Below are 21,560 nucleotides of genomic sequence, written 5' to 3'. Positions count from 1 at the left end.
TGTGTGGAACTATTAGCTGTGTTTTGGAATATCATTCTCAAAAAAGACTACTTTGTCAAAACAGTATTCACTGTAAAATATAGCCTAGGGAATATGCTGCATTTTATTAAATGGTATAGCATTCACAATCCAATTCACTGCCATCTCTACCACAAAACCTTCTCTGATTCCCTCTTCCCTGTCTAGATGCTCTCTCTCTCCCTTCTTTGAACATCTGTTACAATTTATTTTTACATGTTTTAGGTTATCATCATGTTTAAATCATGTATTGTTATGGTTTGAGTAAATGTCTCATCATTCATATTGAGTTTGTATTACACAAAGACTCTTACATAATTTTCATTCTCACTTTAGGTATCAGAATGCCTTAAACATATCTGTTGCTCAAAAATATGTTTTCTAATGAAAGGATATTTGTTTAAAGTAATTCCTTAAAAAAAAAAATAAAGTAATTCCTTAAAGAAATTCCTAAAAGGAATTATTCAAAGACATCCCAGGTTGTTTATTACCTGTTCCAGAAACTTTGTGGTTTATTCTTTTCAATTTTAGAACTTTATACTGTATTACTTTAATTGTTCTTTAATAGGTTTGAATGTCTTACCTTGGTTTTTCAAAAATAAACTGCAACCTCTTTGAGGCCAAAAACGATCTCTTTTAACACTTGGATCTTCCCAGAATCCTTAGCACAGGGGATGCTGAGCAGGAGTGTTCAATTCAATGGATTACACGCTGCCAAAGACTCATATAACAGTTTAGAAATAGCTAGTGACCATCTCCTGTTCAAGGGAATCAAATTCCATAAAATATGCTTACCATGGCATTGACATTTGCATGATCCCCCTTCCTATTCCGAATCTGGATACAGGATATTGGCACATTCAGTCTTACTCCAGAGGCCAGATTTCTCAGGTCAGCAGCACTGTATTCCCCATGAAACAGCAAACTGTTATTATCATAACCAAGTCCCAGGGAGGCCCGATAGAGATAAGTATGAGAAAGTCTTTCGACTGCAGTAACATCTATTGTGGCTGATGACATGCAAGGATTTGAAGCCACCTTGCTTCCATACCTCAGCTCCTCTGGAGAGTGACAGCAGTTCTGAGTGCAACAACCTGCACTCTGGCTCAACTTGCTACACACAAAGAAAAGTAAGCACCCCAGAAATAAAAAGGAAATACAGGCCAGGGCAACTGTTAAATACAGGTTCTGGGCAGAAAGGTGCCCTCCTGTTTCCCAGCCATCTTCAAAGTCTGGAAGGACCTGAGGGGCAGAGCTGCTCAACAGCACGCTCAGTGAGACAGAGGCGGAGAGGGATGGGTCTCCACGGTCCTGGACCACCACCACCACCTTCTGTTTAACTGCATCAGAGGGAAGAACTAAACGAGCAGTACGGAGCTCTCCCATGTTGGCTGAAATTCTGAAAAGGCTTGAGTCAGAAGCCTGAAAGATATAGTAGGAAAGCCAAGCATTGGAGCCACTGTCTGCATCCTCTGCTACCACTTTTGTGATCAAGTGTCCTGTTCTGGCAGAGCGGGGCACAATTTCCACTGGGACAGAGCCATTTTTGGACAAGGGAAACAAGATGACCGGAGCATTGTCGTTCCTATCTACCACAAACAAGTTCACAGTCACTGTTGAACTTCTGGGAGGAAAGCCACCATCCCGGGCTTCCACTTGAAAGTGAAACCCCCTGAGCTGCTCAAAGTCAAAGGAAATTTTGGCAGTGATAGCCCCACTGGGTGAATCTACTGCCACCAAGCTAGAGGCTGCCTGCCCTTCAGAGATAATATCCAACAGCTCATAGAAGACAAGGCCATTCTTCCCCAGATCTGGGTCCTGGGCAAACACATGTCCTAGGGAGGCCCCAGGGGCATTGTTTTCAGCCACAAAAAGTTCCTGTTTCGATTTAAGAAAGCTTGGTGTGTTGTCATTCACATCAGCAACTGACACAGTCAGTGTCCTGCGAGTGCTAAGTGGAGGTGAGCCACCATCCGAGGCAGTGATCAGAACCTGGTATTCACTGACTTGCTCCCGGTCCAGCGGCCCATCAGTCAGCAAGCTGTAGTAGTTGCCAAAGGAAGCCGTCAACTTAAAGGGGCCTGCACTGTACATGCTACAAGCGACTTTACCATTGGGACCAAGGTCTTCATCCCTTACACTAAGGAGAGCAATCACTGTGCCAGTGGCGGCGTCCTCGGAAACGGGACTGGAGAGAGTGAGAAGGTTCACCTCAGGGGCGTGATCGTTCACGTCAGTCACCTCCACCAGCAGTTTAGCGGTGCTGGCTAGACTGAAGGCACCCTCATCCCTTGCCTCAATGTACGCCTCCAACAGCGTTTCGGGAGGACCCAGTGAAGCAGCGGCCCGCACTTCCCCATTTCTAGGGTGCACGTGGAAGTGATGTCGCAGCTTGGCTTGCGTGCTGTTGCTTAAGCAATACCGGATTTCCCCATTGGAGCCTTCATCCGGGTCCGAGGCTTTCACTCGGAATAACACAGTCCCACGGGGTGCAGTCTTTGGCACCTTGGTGCGGTATACTGAGCGCTCAAATACAGGTGCATTGTCGTTTGTGTCCACCACGACGATGGTGATTTGTACCTCACCGGAGCGCGCTGGCAGCCCGCCGTCCCGAGCGGTGAGTACTAGCCGATGCGTGGCACGCTGCTCCCGATCCAACGCTTTCTCCAACACCAGCTCTGGGAATTCGCTGCCGTCGACCCGCGAACCCATGTCCAGGCTAAAGTGTCGGCTGGGGCTCAGGCTGTAGCTTAGCAACCCGTTGCTTCCCTCGTCGGCATCTTCTGCATTAGGCAGAGTAAAGCGGGCTCCGGGCATAAGGAACTCGGGAATGTGGAACTGCACGTCGCCGGCAGGGAAGTGAGGCGAGTTGTCGTTGATGTCCAGGACGTGAACATGGACCTTGTGCAGCTCTAGCGGGTCCTCGAGCACAAGCTCATAGATCAGGACGCAGGCAGCTTTGGCCCCGCACAGCCGTTCGCGGTCCGCCGGCTCTCTGACCACCAAGCTTCCGCTGGCCAGATCAACCCCGAAGTAAGTCTCGCCGCGGCTGGAAAGGAAGCGAAAGTTCCGCAAGGACAGAGAGGCCGCTGACAGCCTCAAGTCCTGGGCAACATTGCCTACGGCTACGCCCCGTTCGGTCTCCTCCGACACTGAGTATTCCAGCTGTCCCGCTACAGAGCCGCAGGAAACCCACAAACATAGAACCGCCACCCTCCAGCCCCCCATCCCCCTCCCTCTCGGCGTCCCCGCTCCACCAGCGGTGACCCGGGACCATGCTCCGGACTCCCGGAGAGTGCGAGCCGTGGTAAAAGGAAAAAAAACCGAGGGCCGGTCGGCCGCCGCTGCCCGCTAAAGGTGCAGAGACAGCCGACGTTCGCCTTCCGAATGCCGTAATTGCCCGGGACCGGCCGGCTGAGAGCAAGGCTTGCTAGACTGGAGGTTCGGCAGCCGTCTGGGAAAGCCGAGCCGGCGGGAGCGGAGGAGCGCAGCGCCGCCTAGGGGTGCAGAGGCGAGGAAAACCTCCGGGCTCCGCGAAGAGCCGTCTCCGTTCCCGGCCCACCGGGAACTCGCCCCACGCCCCGGCAGCGAGCGCAGGGCGCGGCAAAGAGATGCTCGGAGAAACTAACACACCTTCCCTTAAACCGCGTTTCCTAGGACAACGCCCTGACCGCCGCAGTCTTAACGTCTACAAACTCTACCTGAAGACGGCTTAAAACTGGGGCTGAGCTCGGCTGGGCGTCTCTCAGGGACTATTTTGAGAGTCGAGCATCGGGTCCCGGGCGGTTGGGCCCACTGACTCCCTACAGTGCCGGCAGAGACGGCGGAATTCCGAGAGGAACCGCCGGGCCGACACGCTGGGAGGCGGGGCCACGATCGTGAACCACTCTGCCTTCTAGGCTTAAGGAAACAGGAACCCCCAAACCAAGTGCTATGGTGCGTTCCGTGTTGGATGCTCAGCCTCTCCCCTGCGACTTTAAGTCTCTCCTGCACTTTCTTAATTCCCCGGAGACGCCAAGATTTCTATAGCGAGAACCAGCGAGGGGCATATGCGGACCATTCCCCGGTACTCTAGCTTTTCAAGGCACAAAACTAGGCAAGCGCAATTCCGGTTCAACGTTCCCTCTTTTTTGCGAATCAGCAGTTTTTCTCTTTTTCCCAAGAGGCCCTAAGGGGAGTGCTCTGCAAGCTCTGGGCGAGGAAAGTGGTTAGAAGCCAGTCAATATCAAGCACCAGAAACTCAGAAAGATTGACAGCTCATCCCCAAACAACCTGAACGTAGAAAATGAAGGGGAAAATACTGAGATACTCTCCATGAGCGTGACCAGGAAACTGTTCTGTAACTTTGCTCTTATTCAGAAAACTACTGAAGTGGTGTAAGAGCAGACTTGATGCCCGTCGGTTCCCCAGCTTTGTTTTTCTGGTCTTCGGCAGGGAAATCGGGACAGTCCTCTGTTCTATGAAAAACAGCTCTTGGCCGCAATACTTCCAAATTCCACCTAGCACCCTACAACTAGTGGCTTCTCCTGAGAGGGTGGAGAGCTGAAAAAGAGACTGACCCCTTGAACACTAAATTCATCACTCAAATCCTTCTTTTAATACAATAGCAGTGTCCAAAGCCTCAAGAACCAAAATTTGAAAGACAAAAGCTGAATACAGATAAAGAATTGAAGCTCTCAGGGCATTATATTTACTGGTCAGAAAACTGCCTAAACATACGGCTAATTACTGAAGCTGAGAGTACTGGATACATGGAATTAATTACACAATTCTCTCAACTTTACTGTATGCCTTAATATTTCTCTAATAATTTTTTTAACTGTCACTTAAAATGTAGGTGGGGCAGGCAGGGATAAACAGGCACCTCCAGCTTTCTGGTTTTAAGACTAAGTGGGATTGGTAACTTCACTGTGCCACTAAACACCAATCACCTCCTCTGTCTATCACAAACCCACCCCTTATTTCTTCCAAGGAAGTAGGGCAGGCTGCCTCTTGTTGCTGTTTTAGTCACTAAGTGGTGCCGGACTCGTTGGGACCCCATGGACTATAGCCCACCAGGCTCTTCTGTCCATAGGATTTCCCAGGCAAGAATATTGAATGGATTACCATTTCCTTCTCCAGGGATATCTTCCCAGCGCAGGAATCGAAACTGACTCCCCTGCAGTGGCAGGCAGATTCTTTGACCACTGAACTACCTACTTGTTTTATTTACAAGCTGCCTGTTTTTTTTAATATATATGATAATTGTAACAAAGCACAAATACTTCTATTATACTTCAGTTTTTAAAATAATTCTGCTTCAAAGCCTATCATAAAGTAATCTTTGAAATGTGGCATGTCAAAAGTTACTCCTCTGCTATCAAGGACTATAAAATGAAAAATAATATATATCACCCCGACCTTGGGTTTCGTTGGTGGCTCAGTGGTAAAGAATCCACCTGCAATGCAGGAGCTGCAGGAGACACAGGTTCAATCCCTGGGGTCAGGAAGATCCCCTGGAGGAGGGCATAGCAACCCACTCCAGTAATCTTGCCTGGAGAATCTTGGACAGAGAAGCCTAACGGGCTACAGTCCATGGGGTCACGAAGAATCGGACACGACTGAAGCAACAGCATACACTCAATATTTACTGATATAAACTAGAGTTTGTGGGAAAGTAATATTTAGATATCTAAATATTTGGATATCCCGAAGATGAGAAAGTCTAAAAACTTTTTTTCTTGTGTATACTATTACTAGTTAAGGTTAAAATCATGAATTAACATAACTTCTCTATAGCAGAACCCTTCCTTTCTAATATTTCATTTTGCCAGTTCGTGGCATTTTCTATAGTGTCTCCTAATTCAAGTATTTTCAAGCTTTTAATTAGGTGCAAGTACAACTTTAAGAGGACTCTGTGCAAAAACACTGTTCTGATTTCTGCTTGGGTTCTAGTGCAAAAACTGTTATTATAATGCTCTCCCACCAAACTTGGCTGTAATCTGTAAATTCAAGAGATTGCTAGCCATAATGCATAAGTTCATGTTAGAGATCCTGAAGCCAAACAGGAGAATGATCTGAATATCCACCAGATTTTGTCAACAAAATGTTATTGTACTTAAGATTTTCTTAGTAATTAAGGTTATTCTTTTGGGAGTATATTCTGTACTTATGGGAAGTAAATTAAAAAATTGGACATCACAATCACATTAAGCAAATTTTCATCCCATAATATTGCTTCATGAAGGTTTCAAATCAAGCCTAACAGAGTGTGAATTGTTTGAGGGTAGAGATCTGTATCACTCAATTTTGTCTCTGAAATATCTAGCTAAGCTCCAGGCACATAAATTAAGTGGCTCAACTACTCTCAGTACACAACAGCCTATGTCAGTCATTGTTGTTTCTTTTTTAACCTGAACACTTTACCAATAGCACATTACTATAGAACTTCTTTCTCAAGTTTGTACAAAGTTTTTCTCCATAACATAATATTATACAAAGTATCTCAGACATTTTTTTCATGAATCTTCACTCTAATTAACTCTATGCTGTGTTTTCTTACTCCTTTTTATAACTATGCTAATTTTTCTAGAATTACCTCTTTATAAAGTCTTACTCTATTTCATCTTCAAAGTATAGTCCTCAGAACTTAAAGTCATGCTCCAGATTGGTCATAATATCCAAGAACAGGAGAGCTTGCTTTTTCATTCTAAATACTCCATATCAAGGAAGGGTCTAATCTTGCATCTGGTTCTTTAACAGCCACATCACATAACTTTTTTTATGATGGATTTAAAGCTAAAATTCGTATGTGGTTTTTTTTCTAGATGCTATTAAGCCACAGATCAAAAAATCCTAGACTTTTACACTTAATTTTTTAAAGTCAAATTGGCTGAATGTCACATTGTGTTAAGAGCTAGCCAGTCTGGTTCAATCACATATTTTACCTATATCAAATTTCATATTCCTACATATTTGGTAAGCAGTCACACCAGATCTTCCTCTGAGCTGCTGAAAAAAATTTCATCACATGCGGCTGAAAAGGAAGGCTTGCAACCACTACCAATCACCCTATCTGACATCAGTTTTATAGGAGTGCCTAACCTAAAATAAAGATCTGACAAAGGCACTATCAACATTCTCCAAAAAAGAATCTACATAAATCTCACATTATATTATAGTTTCAAAACAAAGTATTTCCAGATCATAATTATTTATATATTTTTTTAATTTTGATAAAAATTTCACATCTATCACCCCCCCAAATGGCCATCTTTATTTTAAACAATAAAAATATCAGAATTATTGCCATGAAAAATCATAAGCATAACAGCACACTTCATGTAATACCTATCATTTAATACTGACTTGGAAATTCTAGACAACACAAGATAAGGAAGTGTGTGTGCATATGTGTGTGTGTATTAGGAGGGTAAAATATACTGTTACTAATAGATGATAAATTTATAGGTAATAAAATTTTCTATTCATAAAGTCCAAGAGAATTAAAGAAAAATAAATAGAACTAAAAGAGCTTGATGAGATGACTAAGTTAAAAAACACAGTTTTCCTACATAACTGCAATAACTAGACAAAAAGAGGGATTTTAATCAATTATGGATAAATGAAAATGGATTTCTTCTCCATAAAACCTACCAAAAACAACAGAAGAATAGCCAACAAAAAATAAAATAATAAATTGATGAAACTCCTTAAAGCGCTTGAACTTCAACCATAGTATATATGAAGAGAAGTTACCAAGTGCTAAGAAAACTGGACCAAGATGCCAGAAAATGCTGAGAGAATATACTTGCCACTGGAGACCCTGGGAAGAGCTGGTAGATTAGAGTTTTCCAAAGTAGTACTTCACACTGAGATATAAAACAAAAGATCTCTTATTTGAAACAAAAATATCCAGGTGCCTAGGCTAAATCAGGTAGGGCTTTTCCATAATCCTATTTGTCAGCACAAAATAGGAGAAAAAGCAGGAGTGAATGCACTAGTGAGCAGATGCACACTTATTTCAAGAGTGAACCTAAGTATGTGGTAAAATTAAGAGAAAACTGTGGAGGACAAATTGCTCTGCAGCTGCCAGTTCTCATTATTGGAAGATATGTAAAAGCTAAGGTATACACAAACCCCTCCGCTGCTGCTGCTGCTGCTGCTAAGTCACATCAGTCGTGTCCGACTCTGTGTGACCGCGTAGACAGCAGCCCACCAGGCTCCCCCGTCCCTGGGATTCTCCAGGCAAGAACACTGGAGCAGGTTGCCATTTCCTTCTCCAATGCATGAAAGTGAGAAGTGAAAGTGAAGTCACTCAGTCGTGTCCGACTCTTAGCGACCCCATGGACTGCAGCCCACCAGGCTCCTCTGTCCATGGGATTTTCTAGGCAAGAGTACTGGAGTTGGGTGTCATTGCCTTCTCCAACAAACCCCTCTAACAAATGGTAAACAGGAAATGCTCACCTTAGTCCAGAGCACTACAGGCCCATCCATCTACATTTCTACCTGCAGATAGCTGGTCCTAAAGGAACTCCTCTCAAAGATAAATACTAATCAAAAAAGAGCCAATGCAGGATCTATATGAATATTAAAAGAAGGAATAAGAAAATAAATATGAAAAATAACAGATAATAACACACAGATCTCTAAAGGTCTCTAGTCAAAAGATTCATGAAATAGTTTTAAAGAGTCTCAGAGAATTAAGAACTCAGGGATACAGAATTTCAAAAAGAAAATGAAAATGCCACAGAAGACCATGAAAACTGAGCTGATGCAACTCATGAAATAAGTGGAAGAGAAATATAAATCAGAAATAATAGAATATAATAACAGAAATTAGGGCCACATTGGAAATAGTAAAAAAGTGAACAGGTTCTGCTTGGTATTAATACATAGTCAAGAACAAGAAGAAACACTTGAGAAGGCTGAGAAAAGAAAGTAGAAAGAACACACTTCCAGTTTCACCTCCAATACGTAAAGAGCTTAGAATTTATCACTTTTTTTTCTTGTAATAACAACAAGAAAAGCTGGATACATGACTTTTCCTGAACCCATCAGAGAACTGAGTTTACAGGAAAAACCTCTACTCTAAAATCTGGAAAGAAAAAAGTGAAAATGAAGTCACTCAGTCATGTCCAACTCTTTGTGACCCCATGGACTGTAGCCTACCAGGCTCCTCTGTCCATGGGATTTTCCAGGCCATTGTACTGGAGTGGGTTGCCATTTCCTTCTCCAGAGGATCTTCCCAACCCAGGGATCAAACCTGGGTCTCCCGCATTGTAGGCAGATGCTTTACTATCTGAGCCACCAGGGAAGTCACCAAAATCTGGATAAATAAGCAAATGCAGAGAGTCAGCCAAGATCTGTTTCCATGGAACAGAAGCCTCTAGAGGCACAGCCTGTTAGGAACACCTAAATGGAAATTTTGACAAATTGCTGGAGGCTGAGTTGTGGACTATCTTAAGAGTGAGAAACTCATGGAGGTCACAGTTGGGGTGAAGGGGGAGCATGCCTACTTTTATGGGCTTTACTTTCAGGAATCCCACTAGGTTCTCAAAGTGAACATCCAAGAAAGATCTCCTTGGCTCTGGCAGGGAGAGAGGAAGAGTACTCCTTCTGAGGTAGGCCCAGAAGCTTCTCCTTTCTTCTTTTAAAAAACCAATTGCATGTAACAATATGTATAAACATATTTCTGGGCTTATAATATATAGAAATGAAACAAAATTGCCAATTATAGTACAAAGGAAGTGGATGGAAGAACAGCTGTATTGGATAAGGAAATTCCAATGCAGGGCAATAAATTAACAGAACCAAAAATGGGAAATGAGAAACACTATAAATATATAATTGCTTTCCTTTTGCCCTCAACATCTTTAAGAGACAATAAATTATATAATGTAATAACTGTAACAATGTACTGTTGGGTTTGTAATATATAGAGATGTATACTGCTTTCCTGTAGCTGCTGCAAAAACGTCACCACACACTGTGTGGCTTAAAACAGTTTTTCTCATAGTTCTGGAGGGGAGAAATTCAAACTTAAGGTATTGGAGAGGCTGCACCCCTTCTGGAAGCTCTAGCAGAGATTTCATTTCTTGCCGCATACAGCTTTTGATGGCTGTGTTCATGACTCCACTCTGCTTCTATCTTCACATGACCTTCCCTCTGTGTCTCTGTCCTCCCTTATTCTCTCTCTTATAAAAAACACTTCTCGTTGGAATTAGTGCCCACCTGGGAAATTCAGGATAAACTCCTCATCTCAAGAGCCTTAACTTAATTACATCTTCAAAGTCCTTTTTTTCTCCAAATAGGTCACATTCACAGGTTCCCAGGGTTAGGAAGTGGACATACCTTTTTGGAGGCCACAATTCAACCCACTACAAGATGTAATACATATAATAATAGAACAAAAAGGAAGAAAGAAAAAGAGTTATATAGGAGTAATATCTTTATACCTTAATAGAATTAAGTTAATATAAATCTGAAGGAGATATTGGTATTATAATGTATATAATAAACTCTAGAGAAACCACTGAGAAAATAACTCAAAAATACAGTTTAAAACCCTTTGAAGGAATTAAAATGCTACATTTGAAAATACTCACTTAGTAAAAATATTGGTAAAGGAGGAATATAAAAACAAGGAGAATTAAGACATAAAGAAACCAAAAGTAAAATAGCAGACAAGAGGCAATTGCAGAGCAGTTTGCCTATATGCACCCCTCTTGTGCCATGATAGAAAGACTTTTTCCCTTCCCCATTAAAAACAGATACCACAGGACTTCCCTGGTGGCACAGTGTCAATGCAGGGGACAAGGGTTTGATTCCTGGTCTGGGAAAATTCCACATGCCCCTGCACCACAACTACTGCGCCTTGACTCTAAAGCCCATGAGTGGCAACTACTGAGCCTGTGAGCTGTAACTACCGAGCCTGTGAGCTGTAACTACCGAGCCTGTGAGCTGTAACTACTGAGCCTGTGAGCTGTAACTACTGAAGCCTGCAGTGCCCTGGAGCCTGCACACTGCAACTACTCAGCCCTCATGCTGCAAGTAATGAAGCCCGCGTGCCTAGAGCCTATGTTCTGCAACAAGAGGAGCCACCACAATGAGAAGCCCAGCCACCACGATGAAGAGGAGCCCCCACTCACCGCAACTAGAGAAAGCCCACCCACAGCAATGAAGACCCAGTACCACCAGAAAAACAAAACAGATACAACACACCCCGATGTTCAAAGCAGCACTATTTACAATAGCCAACACATGGAAGCAGCCTAAGTGACCATCAACAGATTACTAGGTAAAGAAGATGTGGTGTGTGTGATATACACACACAATATGGAATACTACTTAGCCATGAAAAGAATGAACTGTTGCCATTTGCAGCAACATGGATGGATCTAGAGAATATCACACTGAGTGAAGTAAGTCAGAGAAAGGCAGATATTACCTGATATCACTTAAAAGTGGAATCTAAAAATACAAATGAGTATATTTACAAAACAGAAATAGACTCACAAAGATAACAAATTCAAGGATACCAAAGAGGAAAGGGAAGGGGGAGGGATAAATTAGGAGTATGGAATAACATATCGTTGTTTGTTGTTAACAGATTCATACTGTGAGTGAGTGAATGGAAGTTATTCAGTCGTGTCTGACTCTTCGCAACCCCATGGACTATAGCCCGCCAGGCTCCTCTGTCCATGGAATTCTCCGGGCAGGGATACTGAAATGGATTGCAATTCTCTTCTCCAGGGGATCTTCCCAACCCAGGGATTGAACTCAGGTCTCCTACATTGCAGGGGGATTCTTTACTCTCTGAGCCATCAGGGCAGCCCTACTATATATAAAATAGGGAATTTCCTGGTAGTCCTATGGTTGGGACTCTGCGCTTTCACTGCCGAGGACCTGAGTTTGATCCCTGGTTGGGGAACTACGATTCCACAAGCTGCACAGTGTGGGAAAAAAAAGTAATAAATAAAATAAAATAGATAAACAACAAGGATTTACTGTAACAATTTTTACATAGGAAACAATTTTCTGTAATGAAAACTAATCTGAAAAATTATATACATATATACACACACACACACACATACACACACACACGTGGGCTTCCCAGATGGTGCTAGTGGTAAAGAACACACCTGTCAATGAAAAAGACAAAAGCCATGAGGTTTCGATCTCTGCGTCAGGAAGATCCTCTGGAGGAGGGCATGGCAACTGACTCCAGTATTCTTGCCTAGAGAATCTCCATGGACAGGGGAGCCTAGCAGGCTACATTCCAGTTCAGTTCAGTTGCTCAGTCGAGTCTGACTCTCTGCGACCCCATGGACTGCAGCCACCAGGCTTCCCCTATTCATCACTAACTCACAGAGCTTGCTCAAACTCATGTCTATTGAGTCGGTGATGCCATCCAACCATCTAATACTCTGTTGTCCCCTTTTCCTCCTGCATTCAATCTTTCCCAGCATCAGGGTCTTTTTGAATGAGTCAGCTCTTCACATCAGGTGGCCAAAGTATTGGAGTTTCAGCCTCAGCATCAGTCCTTCCAAGGAATATTCAGGACTGATTTCCTTTAAGATGGACTGGTTGGATCTCCTTGCAGTCCAAGGGACTCTCAAGAGTCTTCTCCAACACCACTGTTCAAAAGCATCAATTCTTCAGCGCTCAGCTTTCTTTAAAGTCCAACACTCACATCTATACATGACTACTGGAAAAACCATAGCTTAAACTAGACAGACCTTGATTGGCAAGGAAACGTCTCTACTTTTTAATATGCTAAGATGGTCATAGCTTTTCTTCCAAGGAGCAAGCGTCTTTTACTTTCATGGCTGCAATCACCATCTGCAGCGATTTTGGAGCCCCCCAAAACAAAGTCTGTCACTGTTTCCACTGTTTCCCCATCTATTTGCCAAGAAGTAATGGGACCCAATGCCATGATCTTAGTTTTCTGAATGCTGAGTTTTAAGCCAACTTTTTCACTCTCCTCTTTCACTTTCACCAAGAGGCTCTTTAGTTCTTCTTCACTTTCTGCCATAAGTGTAGTGTCATCTGCATATCTGAGGTTATTGATATTTCTCCCTGCAATCTTGATTCCAGCTTGTGCTTCATCCAGCCCAGCATTTCAAATTATATACTCTGCATATAAGTTAAATAAGCAGGGTGATAATATACAGCCCTGACGTACTCCTTTCCCAATTTGGAACTAGTCTGTTTTTCCATGTCCACTTCTAACTGTTGCTTCTTGACCTGCATACAGATTTCTCAGGAGGCAGGTAAGGTGGTCAGCTGTTCCCATTTCTTTAAGAATTTTCCACAGTTTGTGGTGATCCACACAGTTTAAGGCTTTGGTGTAGTCAATAAAGCAGAAGTAGATGTTTTTCTGGAACTCTCTTCCTTTTTTGATGATCCAATGGATGTTGGCAATTTGATCTCTGGTTCCTCTGCCTTTTCTAAATCCAGCTTGAACATTTGGAAGTTCACAGTTCACAAACTGTTGAAGCCTGGCTTGGAGAATTTTGAGCAGTACTTTGCTAGCATGTGAGATGAGTGCAATTGTGCAGTAGTTTGAGCTTTCTTTGGCATTGCCTTTCTTTGGGATTGGAAGGAAAACTGACCTTTTCCAGTCCTGTGGCCACTGCTGAGTTTTCCAAATTTGCTGGCATATTGAGTGCAGCACTTTCACAGCATCATCTTTCAGGATTTGAAAAAGCTCAACTGGAATTCCATCACCTCCACTAACTTGGTTCGTAGTGATACTTCCTAAGGCCCACTTGACTTCACATTCCAGGATGTCTGGCTCTAGGTGAGTGATCACACCATTGTGGTTATCTGGGTCATGGAGATCTTTTTTGTATAGTTCTTCTGTGTATTCTTGCCACCTCTTCTTAATATCTTCTACTTCTGTTAGGTCTATACCATTTCTGTCCTTTATTGTGTCCATCTTTGCATGAAATGTTCCCTTGGTATCTCTAATTTTCCTGAAGAGATCTCTAGTCTTTCCCATTCTATTGTTTTCTTCTATTTTTTGCATTGATCACTGAGGAAGGCTTTCTTATCTCTCCTGGCTATTCTTTGGAACTCTGCATTCAAATGAGAATATCTTTCCTTTTCTCATTTGCTTTTTGCTTCTCTCCTTTTCACAGCTATTTGTAAGGCCTCCTCAAACAACCATTTTGCCTTTTTGCATTTCTTTTTCTTCAGGATGGTCTTGATCACTGCCTCCTGTACAATGTCATGAACCTCCATCCATAGTTCTTCAGGCACGCTGTCTATCACATCTAATCCCTGGAATCTATTTGTCATTTCCACTATATAATCCTAAGGGATTTGATTTAGGTCATACCTGAATGGTCTAGTGGTTTTCCCTACTTTCTCCAATTTAAGTCTGAATTACTTAAATAAGGAGTTCATGATCTATGCCACAGTCAGCTCCTGGCCTTGTTTTTGCTGACTGTATAGAGCTTCTCCATCTTCAGCTGCAAAGAATATAATCAACCTGATTTCAGTATTGACCATCTGGTGATGTCCATGTGTAGAGCCTTCTCTTGTGTTGTTGGAAGAGGGTGTTTGCCATGACCAGTGCATTCTCTTGGCAAAACTCTGTTAGCCTTTGCCCTGCTTCATTTTGTACACCAAGGCCAAACTTGCTTGTTACTTCAGGTATCTCTTGACTTCCTATTTTTGCATTTCAGTCCCTTCATTTCAGATGAAGAGGACATCTTTTTTGGGTGTTAGTTCTAGAACATCTTGTAGGTCTTTATAGAACCTTCAACTTCAGCTTCTTCAGCATTACTGGTTGGGGCATGGACTTGGATTACTGTGATATTGAATGGTTTGCCTCAGAAATGAACAGGGATCATTCTGTCATTTTTGAGACTGCACCCAAGTAATACATTTCTGACTCTTTTGTTGACTATGAGGGTTATTCCATTTCTTCCAAGGGATTCTTGCCCACAGTAGTAGATATAATGGTCATCTGAGTTAAATTTGCCCATTCCAGTCCATTTTAGTTCAGTTCAGTTCAGTTCAGTCGTTCAGTCATGTCTGACTCTTTGGGACCCCATGAACTGCAGCATGCCAGGCCACCCTGTCCATCACCAACTCCCAGAGTTTAGCCAAACTCATGTCCATTGAGTTGGTGATGCCATCCAACCATCTCATCCTCTGTCTTCCCCTTCTCCCCCTGTCCTCAATCCTTCCCAACATCAGGGTCTTTTCAAATGAATCAGCTCTTCGCATCAGGTGGCCAAAGTATTGGAGTTTCAGCTTCAACATCAGTCCTTCCAATGAACACACAGGACTGATCTCCTTTAGGATGGACTGGTTGGATCTCCTTGCAGTCCAAGGGACTCTCGAGAGTCTTCTCCAACACCACAGTTCAAAAGCATCAATTCTTCGGCACTCAGCTTTCTTTATAGTCCAACTATCACATCCATACATGACTACTAGAAAAACCATAGCCTTGACTAGGTGGACCTTTGTTGACAAAGTAATGTCTCTGCTTTTTAATATGCTGTCTAGGTTGGTCATAACTTTCCTTCCAAGGAGTAAGCATCTTTTAATTTCATTGCTGCAATCACCATGTTTTTCCATGTCCACTTCTAACTGTTGCTTCTTGACCTGCATACAGGCTTCTCAAGAGGCAGGTCAGGTGGTCTGGTATTCCCATCTCTTGAAGAATTTTCCACAGTTTATTGTGATCCACACAGTCAAAGGCTTTGTCAGAGTCAATAAAGCAGAAGTAGATGTTTTTCTGGAACTCTCTTCCTTTTTCAATGATCCAATGGATGTTGGCAATTTGATCTCTGGTTCCTCTGCCTTTTCTAAATCCAGCTTGAACATTTGGAAGTTCACAATTCACGTATTGCTGAAGCCTGGCTTGGAGAATTTTAAGCAGTACTCTGCTAGCATGTGAGATGAGTGCAATTGTGCAGTAGTTTGAGCTTTCTTTGGCATTGCCTTTCTTTGGGATTGGAAGGAAAACTGACCTTTTCCAGTCCTGTGGCCACTGCTGAGTTTTCCAAATTTGCTGGCATATTGAGTGCAGCACTTTCACAGCATCATCATTTAGGATTTGAAATAGCTCAACTGGAATTCCATCACCTCCACTAACTTGGTTCGTAGTGATACTTCCTAAGGCCCACTTGACTTCACATTCCAGGATGTCTGGCTCTAGGTGAGTGATCACACCATTGTGGTTATCTGGGTCATGGAGATTTTTTTGGTATAGTTCTTCTGTGTATTCTTGCCACCTCTTCTTAATATCTTCTACTTCTGTTAGGTCTATACCATTTCTGTCCTTTATTGTGCCCATCTTTGCATGAAATGTTCCCTTGGTAACTCTAATCTTCTTGAAGAGATCTCTAGTCTTTCCCATTCTATTGTTTTCTTCTATTTTTTGCATTGATCACTGAGGAAGGCTTTCTTATCTCTCCTGGCTATTCTTTGGAACTCTGCATTCAAATGGGTATATCTTTCCTTTTCTCCTTTCCTAAAATGTCAGCGTTCACTCTTGCTATCTCCTGTTTGATCACTTCCAATTTACCTTGATTCATGACCTAACATTCCAAGTTCCTATGCAATATTGTACTTTACAGGATCAGACTTTACTTCCATCACCAGTCACATCCACAACTGGGTGTTGTTTTTGCTTTGCTCCGTCTCTTCATTCTTTCTGGAGTAATTTCTCCACTCTTCCCCAGTAGCATATTGGGCACCTACCAACCTGGTGGGTTCATCTTTCAGTGTCATATCCTTTTGCCTTTTCATACTCTTCATGGGGTTCCCAAGGCAAGAATACTGAGTGGTTTGCCATTCCCTTCTCTAGTGGGCCACATTTTGTCAGAGCTTTCCACCATGACCCGTCTGTCTTGAGTGGCCCTACATGGCATGGCTAATAGTTTCATTGAGTTAGACAAAGCTGTGGTCCATGTGATCAGTTTGATTAGTTTTCTGTGATTGTGGTTTTCATTCTGTCTGCCCTCTGATGGATAAGGATAAGAGGCTTATGGAAGCTACCATTCCTAGGATCTCACACATGCATGCAGATACATGTATATCTGAATCACTTTGCTATACACCTGAAAAATGTTACAATATTATAAATCAACTATACTTCAATAAAAAGAACTTTTTAAGTGGAGTTGGAAAGGTGCCACATGATGTGCATGCTCCAATCAGAGCATCCGCTGAGCCTGAAACAGGGAAATGTAGCCCCACGTTGTATATACACCTAGCAAAGGCTGTATGGACTCTTCATCTCTTGATAAGTAATGTTCCATTCCTTATCAAGACACATTCTATTTTTTAGGTATAATTTTTTGTTGTAAGTTCACTTATTTAAATAAACAACTCATTTTTGAAAATGTACAAACTGTGTAGCCATAACAATTCTACTTTAAAACAATTTTATTACTTTACAGCACAAATATTTCTCAAACTTTATTGACTACATTTGACAATACCTTCTTTTTAAAAATAAGTTACATATGTACACCATACTGGTTCACCGTTATTATAAAACATTGGCTATATTCCTTGTGATGTGCAATATATCCTTGTAGCTTTTTTAATTTTATATATAATAGTTTATACCTCTACAAACTACTATGTTTGTATTCCCTCCCCTGTTCTTATCCGTCCCCATTTCCCTCTCCCGACTGGTAACTACTAGTTTGTTTTCTATCTATAGGTATATTTCTTTTTTGTTACGTTCATTAGTTGGTTTTATTTTTTAGATTCCATAAATAAGTAATATCATACAGTATTTGTCTTTCCCTATCTGATTTGTTTCACTTAGTATAATACACTCGAGGTCCATCCATGTTGTTACAAATGGCAAAATTTCATTCTTTTTTATGGCTTCATCTTCTTTATCCATTTATCTGTTGATGGACACTTAGGTTGCTTCTATTGGCAATTGTAAATAACACGCTGCCACGAGGGCTTCCCTGGTGACTCAGACAATAAAGAATCTGCCTATGATGCAGGAGACCCAGGTTCTATCCCTGGGTCAGAAAAATTCCCTGTAGAAGGGAGTGGCTACCTACTCCAGTATTCTTGCCTGGAGAATCCCATGAACTGAGGAGCCTGGCAGGGTACAGTTCATTGGATCACAGAGTCGGACATGACAGAGCAACTGAGCACACACACATGCTGCTATGAACATTGGGGTATGTGTATCTTTTTGAATTTGTGTTTTCATTTTTTTCAAATATATATCCAGAACTGAAATTGCTGGGTTGCATGGTAGTTGTATTTTTAGTTTTTTGAGAATATATCATACTGTTTTCCATAGTAGCCACCAATTTACGTTTCCACAAACAGTGTACATAGGTTCCCTTTCCAAGACCCATTCTTTTTTTTTTTCCCGACAGGAAATAGCATTTATTGGTGAGTGTGATTAAGGAGGGGACAGCACTGATGCTCATGGAGTGCAGGGCCCGCCATTTGTCCAGGGGACCACAATTAGGGATGTATTTGACCCCACAGCCGTCTGGAATGAGTTGCTTTTCTGACACCATGTTCTCAAATTCATCCGCATTGAACTTGCCAAGACCCATTCTTATGTAGCTGAATGAAGGTTGAAAGACTGTGCACATGAGACTGCCCTTCTCAACACTAAGTCATAACACAAGCTCCAACAGATTTTTAAAAATTAATGCCACACAAAGAATATTCTCTGACCACAATGAAATGAAACAAGAAATCATAACAAAAGGAAGTTTGAGGAATTCACAAATACGTGAAAATTAGATGACATATGCTAAAATAACCAATGGGTCAAAGAAGAAAGAACAAGGAAAATCAGAAAATACTCTCAAATGACCAAAAATGGAAACACAACATATGAAAACTTATGGGATGCAACTAAAACAATGGTTATAGAGAAACATACAGCTATAAATGTTGACATTTAAAAAGATTTAAAAAGAAGAAATCAATAACCTAATCTTCTACTTTAAGACACTGCAAAAAGAAAAGCAAATCAAATCTAAAGCAAGCAGAAGAAGCAAAATAATTAGGATTAGAGCAGAAATAAATGAAACTAAGAATGGTAAAACAATAAAGCCAAAAGTTGGTTCTTTGAAAATATCAACAAAACTGGCAAAACTTTAGCTAGGTTGACTGAGAGAAAAAAAATCAGAAGACTAAAATTACTATAAACCAGAAATGAAATAAGGGGTATTATTATTGATCTCACAGAAATAAAAAGGATTATAAGAGAATACCATGAACAATTGTATGCCAATATATAAATAGCTTATATAAAACAGACAAATTTATATAAAATGCAAATACAAAACCTGAGTCAAAAAGAAATAGAAAATCTGAATGGATCTATAAAAAGTAAAGACATTGAATAAATAATGATAGGAATACACACAAAACAAAAACAAATAGGACCAAAAATTACTATGAATGAATTCTACCAAACACTTAAATAAGAATTAATACCTGTTCTTTACAAACTCTTTCAAAAATAGAAGAGAAGTAAACACTTCATTCTGAGGGCAGTATTACCCTGATACCAAAACCAAAGACATCACACAAAAAAACTAGAGACCAATATCTCTCATGAATATAAAAACATACATTCTCACCAACATACTAGAGAACCATACTCAGTAAAGAAATTATTCACTATCACCAAGCAGGAGTTATTCCAGGAATGCAAGGTTGATTTAACATCTGAAAATCAATAAATATAATACACCACAGCCAACATAATATTCAAAGGTGAAAATTTGGAAGCCTTCCTGCTAAAATCTGGAGCAAAACAAGAATGCCCACTCTGACCACTTCTATTCAACATAGTATTGGAAGTCCCAGCTACAGCAATCAGACAAGAAAAAGAGAAAAATATCCAAATTGGAAGGTAAAATTGTCAGTATATGCAGATGACATGATACTCTATAAAGAAAACCCTAAAGACTCCACATGAAAACTATTAGAACTGATAAACAAATTCAGCAAGGTATGGGATACAAGATCAACATACAGAAATCCACTGCATTTTTTTACACTAACCATGAAATATCAGAAGGAGAAAATTTTTAAAAACTTGGCTTAAAATCAAATTTAAAAAAACAAAATACCTAGAAATAAACCTGACAAAGGAGATGAAAGACTTACACACTCAATGGGAGCTATAAAACATTGATAAAGAAAACTGAAGATGATTCAAATAAATGGAAAGATATTCCATGTTCTTCAATTGGAAAAATTAATATTGTCCAAACAATCTACAGATTTAATACTCTCCTTATTAAATTACCCATGATGTTTTTCACAGAACTAGAACAAATAATACTAAAATTTATATGGAACCACTAAAGATCTGGAATTGCTAAAGCAATCCCAGGAAAAAGAACAAAACTGGAAGCATAACCCTTCTAGACTTCAGACAATACTATAAAGCTACAGTAATCAAAATAGCATGGTATTGGCACAATATACGGATTAATGGAACAGAATAGAGAGCCCAGAAATAAGCCCACACATGTATGGGCAAAAAATCTTTAACAAAGGAGGCAAGAATAAAGACAGCCTTTTTGGGAAGTGGTGTTGGGAAAGTTGGACAGTCACATGTAATCAATCAAGTTAAAACACTTGCTCACACCATACACAAAAATAAATTCAAAATGGTTTAATGACTTAAATATGACACACCACCATAAAACCTCTAGAAGAGAACATAAGCAAAACACTCTTGAACATAAATCATAGCAATACTTTCTTAGATCAGTCTTCCAAGGCAAAAGAAATAAAAACAAAAATAAATAAATGAGACCTAATCAAACTTACAAGCTATTGCAAGGAAAGGAACCCATCAACAAAGCAAAAAGACAAGCTATGGAAAGGGATAAAATATTTGCAAACAATGTGACTGACAAGGGCTTAATTTCTAAAATATAAGAACAGCTTATACAGCTCAATATCAAAAAATGACAAACAACTCAATTAACAAATGGACAGAAGACCTAAATAGATCTTTCTCCAAAGAAGGCATACAGATGGCCAAAGTCACACAAAAAGATGTTCAATATTGCTAATTTTTAGGGAAATGCAAATCAAAATTACAAAGAAGCATCACCTCACACCAGGCAGAATAACCATCATCAAAAAGTATACAAATACTAAACGCTGGGGAGAGTGTGGATAAAAGGGAACCTTCCTACAAGGTTAGTGGATACGTATATTGGTGTAGCCATTAAGGTAAACAATATGGAGGTTTGGTTTATCTAAACACAGAGTTACCTTTGTCATTGTTGTTGTGTTATACAGCAACTATTGTTGTTGTTGTTCAGTCTCTAAGTCGTGTCCAACTTTTTGCAATCGCCTGGATTGCAGCACATCAGGCTCCTCTGCCCTCCACTATCTCCTGGAGTTTGCTCAAACTCATGTCCATTGGGTCAGTGATGCCATCCAACCAACTCATCCTTTGCCGCCCCCTTCTCCTATCGCCTTCAATCTTTCCCAGCATCAGGGTCTTTTCCAATGAGTCAGCTCTTCACATTAGGTGGCCAAAGTATCGGAGCTTCAGCTTCAGCATCAGT

At 41.1% G+C, this 21,560-nt stretch overlaps 2 protein-coding genes and 2 pseudogenes across 10 annotated transcripts in view; all 4 read right to left on the bottom strand.

The window, feature by feature from the left end:
• Positions 1 to 21,560, bottom strand: part of LOC122700236 (protocadherin alpha-2-like) — a 165,882-nt gene that overhangs the window by 53,288 nt on the left and 91,034 nt on the right.
• The window catches only part of LOC122700233 (protocadherin alpha-C2), a 190,562-nt gene that overhangs the window by 84,549 nt on the left and 84,453 nt on the right, over positions 1 to 21,560 (bottom strand). Inside the window, exon 1 of one of the 9 annotated variants that reach the window (XM_043912973.1) lies at positions 814 to 4,870. The exons of the other annotated variants lie outside the window; for them this stretch is intronic. Coding sequence (XP_043768908.1) covers positions 814 to 3,246 — 2,433 coding nt within the window. The 5' untranslated portion in view covers positions 3,247 to 4,870. Of the gene's footprint in view, positions 1 to 813; positions 4,871 to 21,560 lie in introns of those variants that run through there. 9 annotated transcript variants of the gene reach the window in all.
• The window catches only part of LOC122700248, a 127,260-nt pseudogene that overhangs the window by 53,289 nt on the left and 52,411 nt on the right, over positions 1 to 21,560 (bottom strand).
• LOC122700250 overlaps positions 1 to 21,560 on the bottom strand; it is a 119,065-nt pseudogene that overhangs the window by 53,282 nt on the left and 44,223 nt on the right.

This window comes from Cervus elaphus, chromosome 9 (genome assembly GCF_910594005.1).
Source record: "Cervus elaphus chromosome 9, mCerEla1.1, whole genome shotgun sequence".
Classification (NCBI taxonomy): domain Eukaryota; kingdom Metazoa; phylum Chordata; class Mammalia; order Artiodactyla; family Cervidae; genus Cervus; species Cervus elaphus.
Note: the sequence above shows the minus strand (reverse complement) of the source record. Positions and strands in the feature narration are given on the sequence as shown.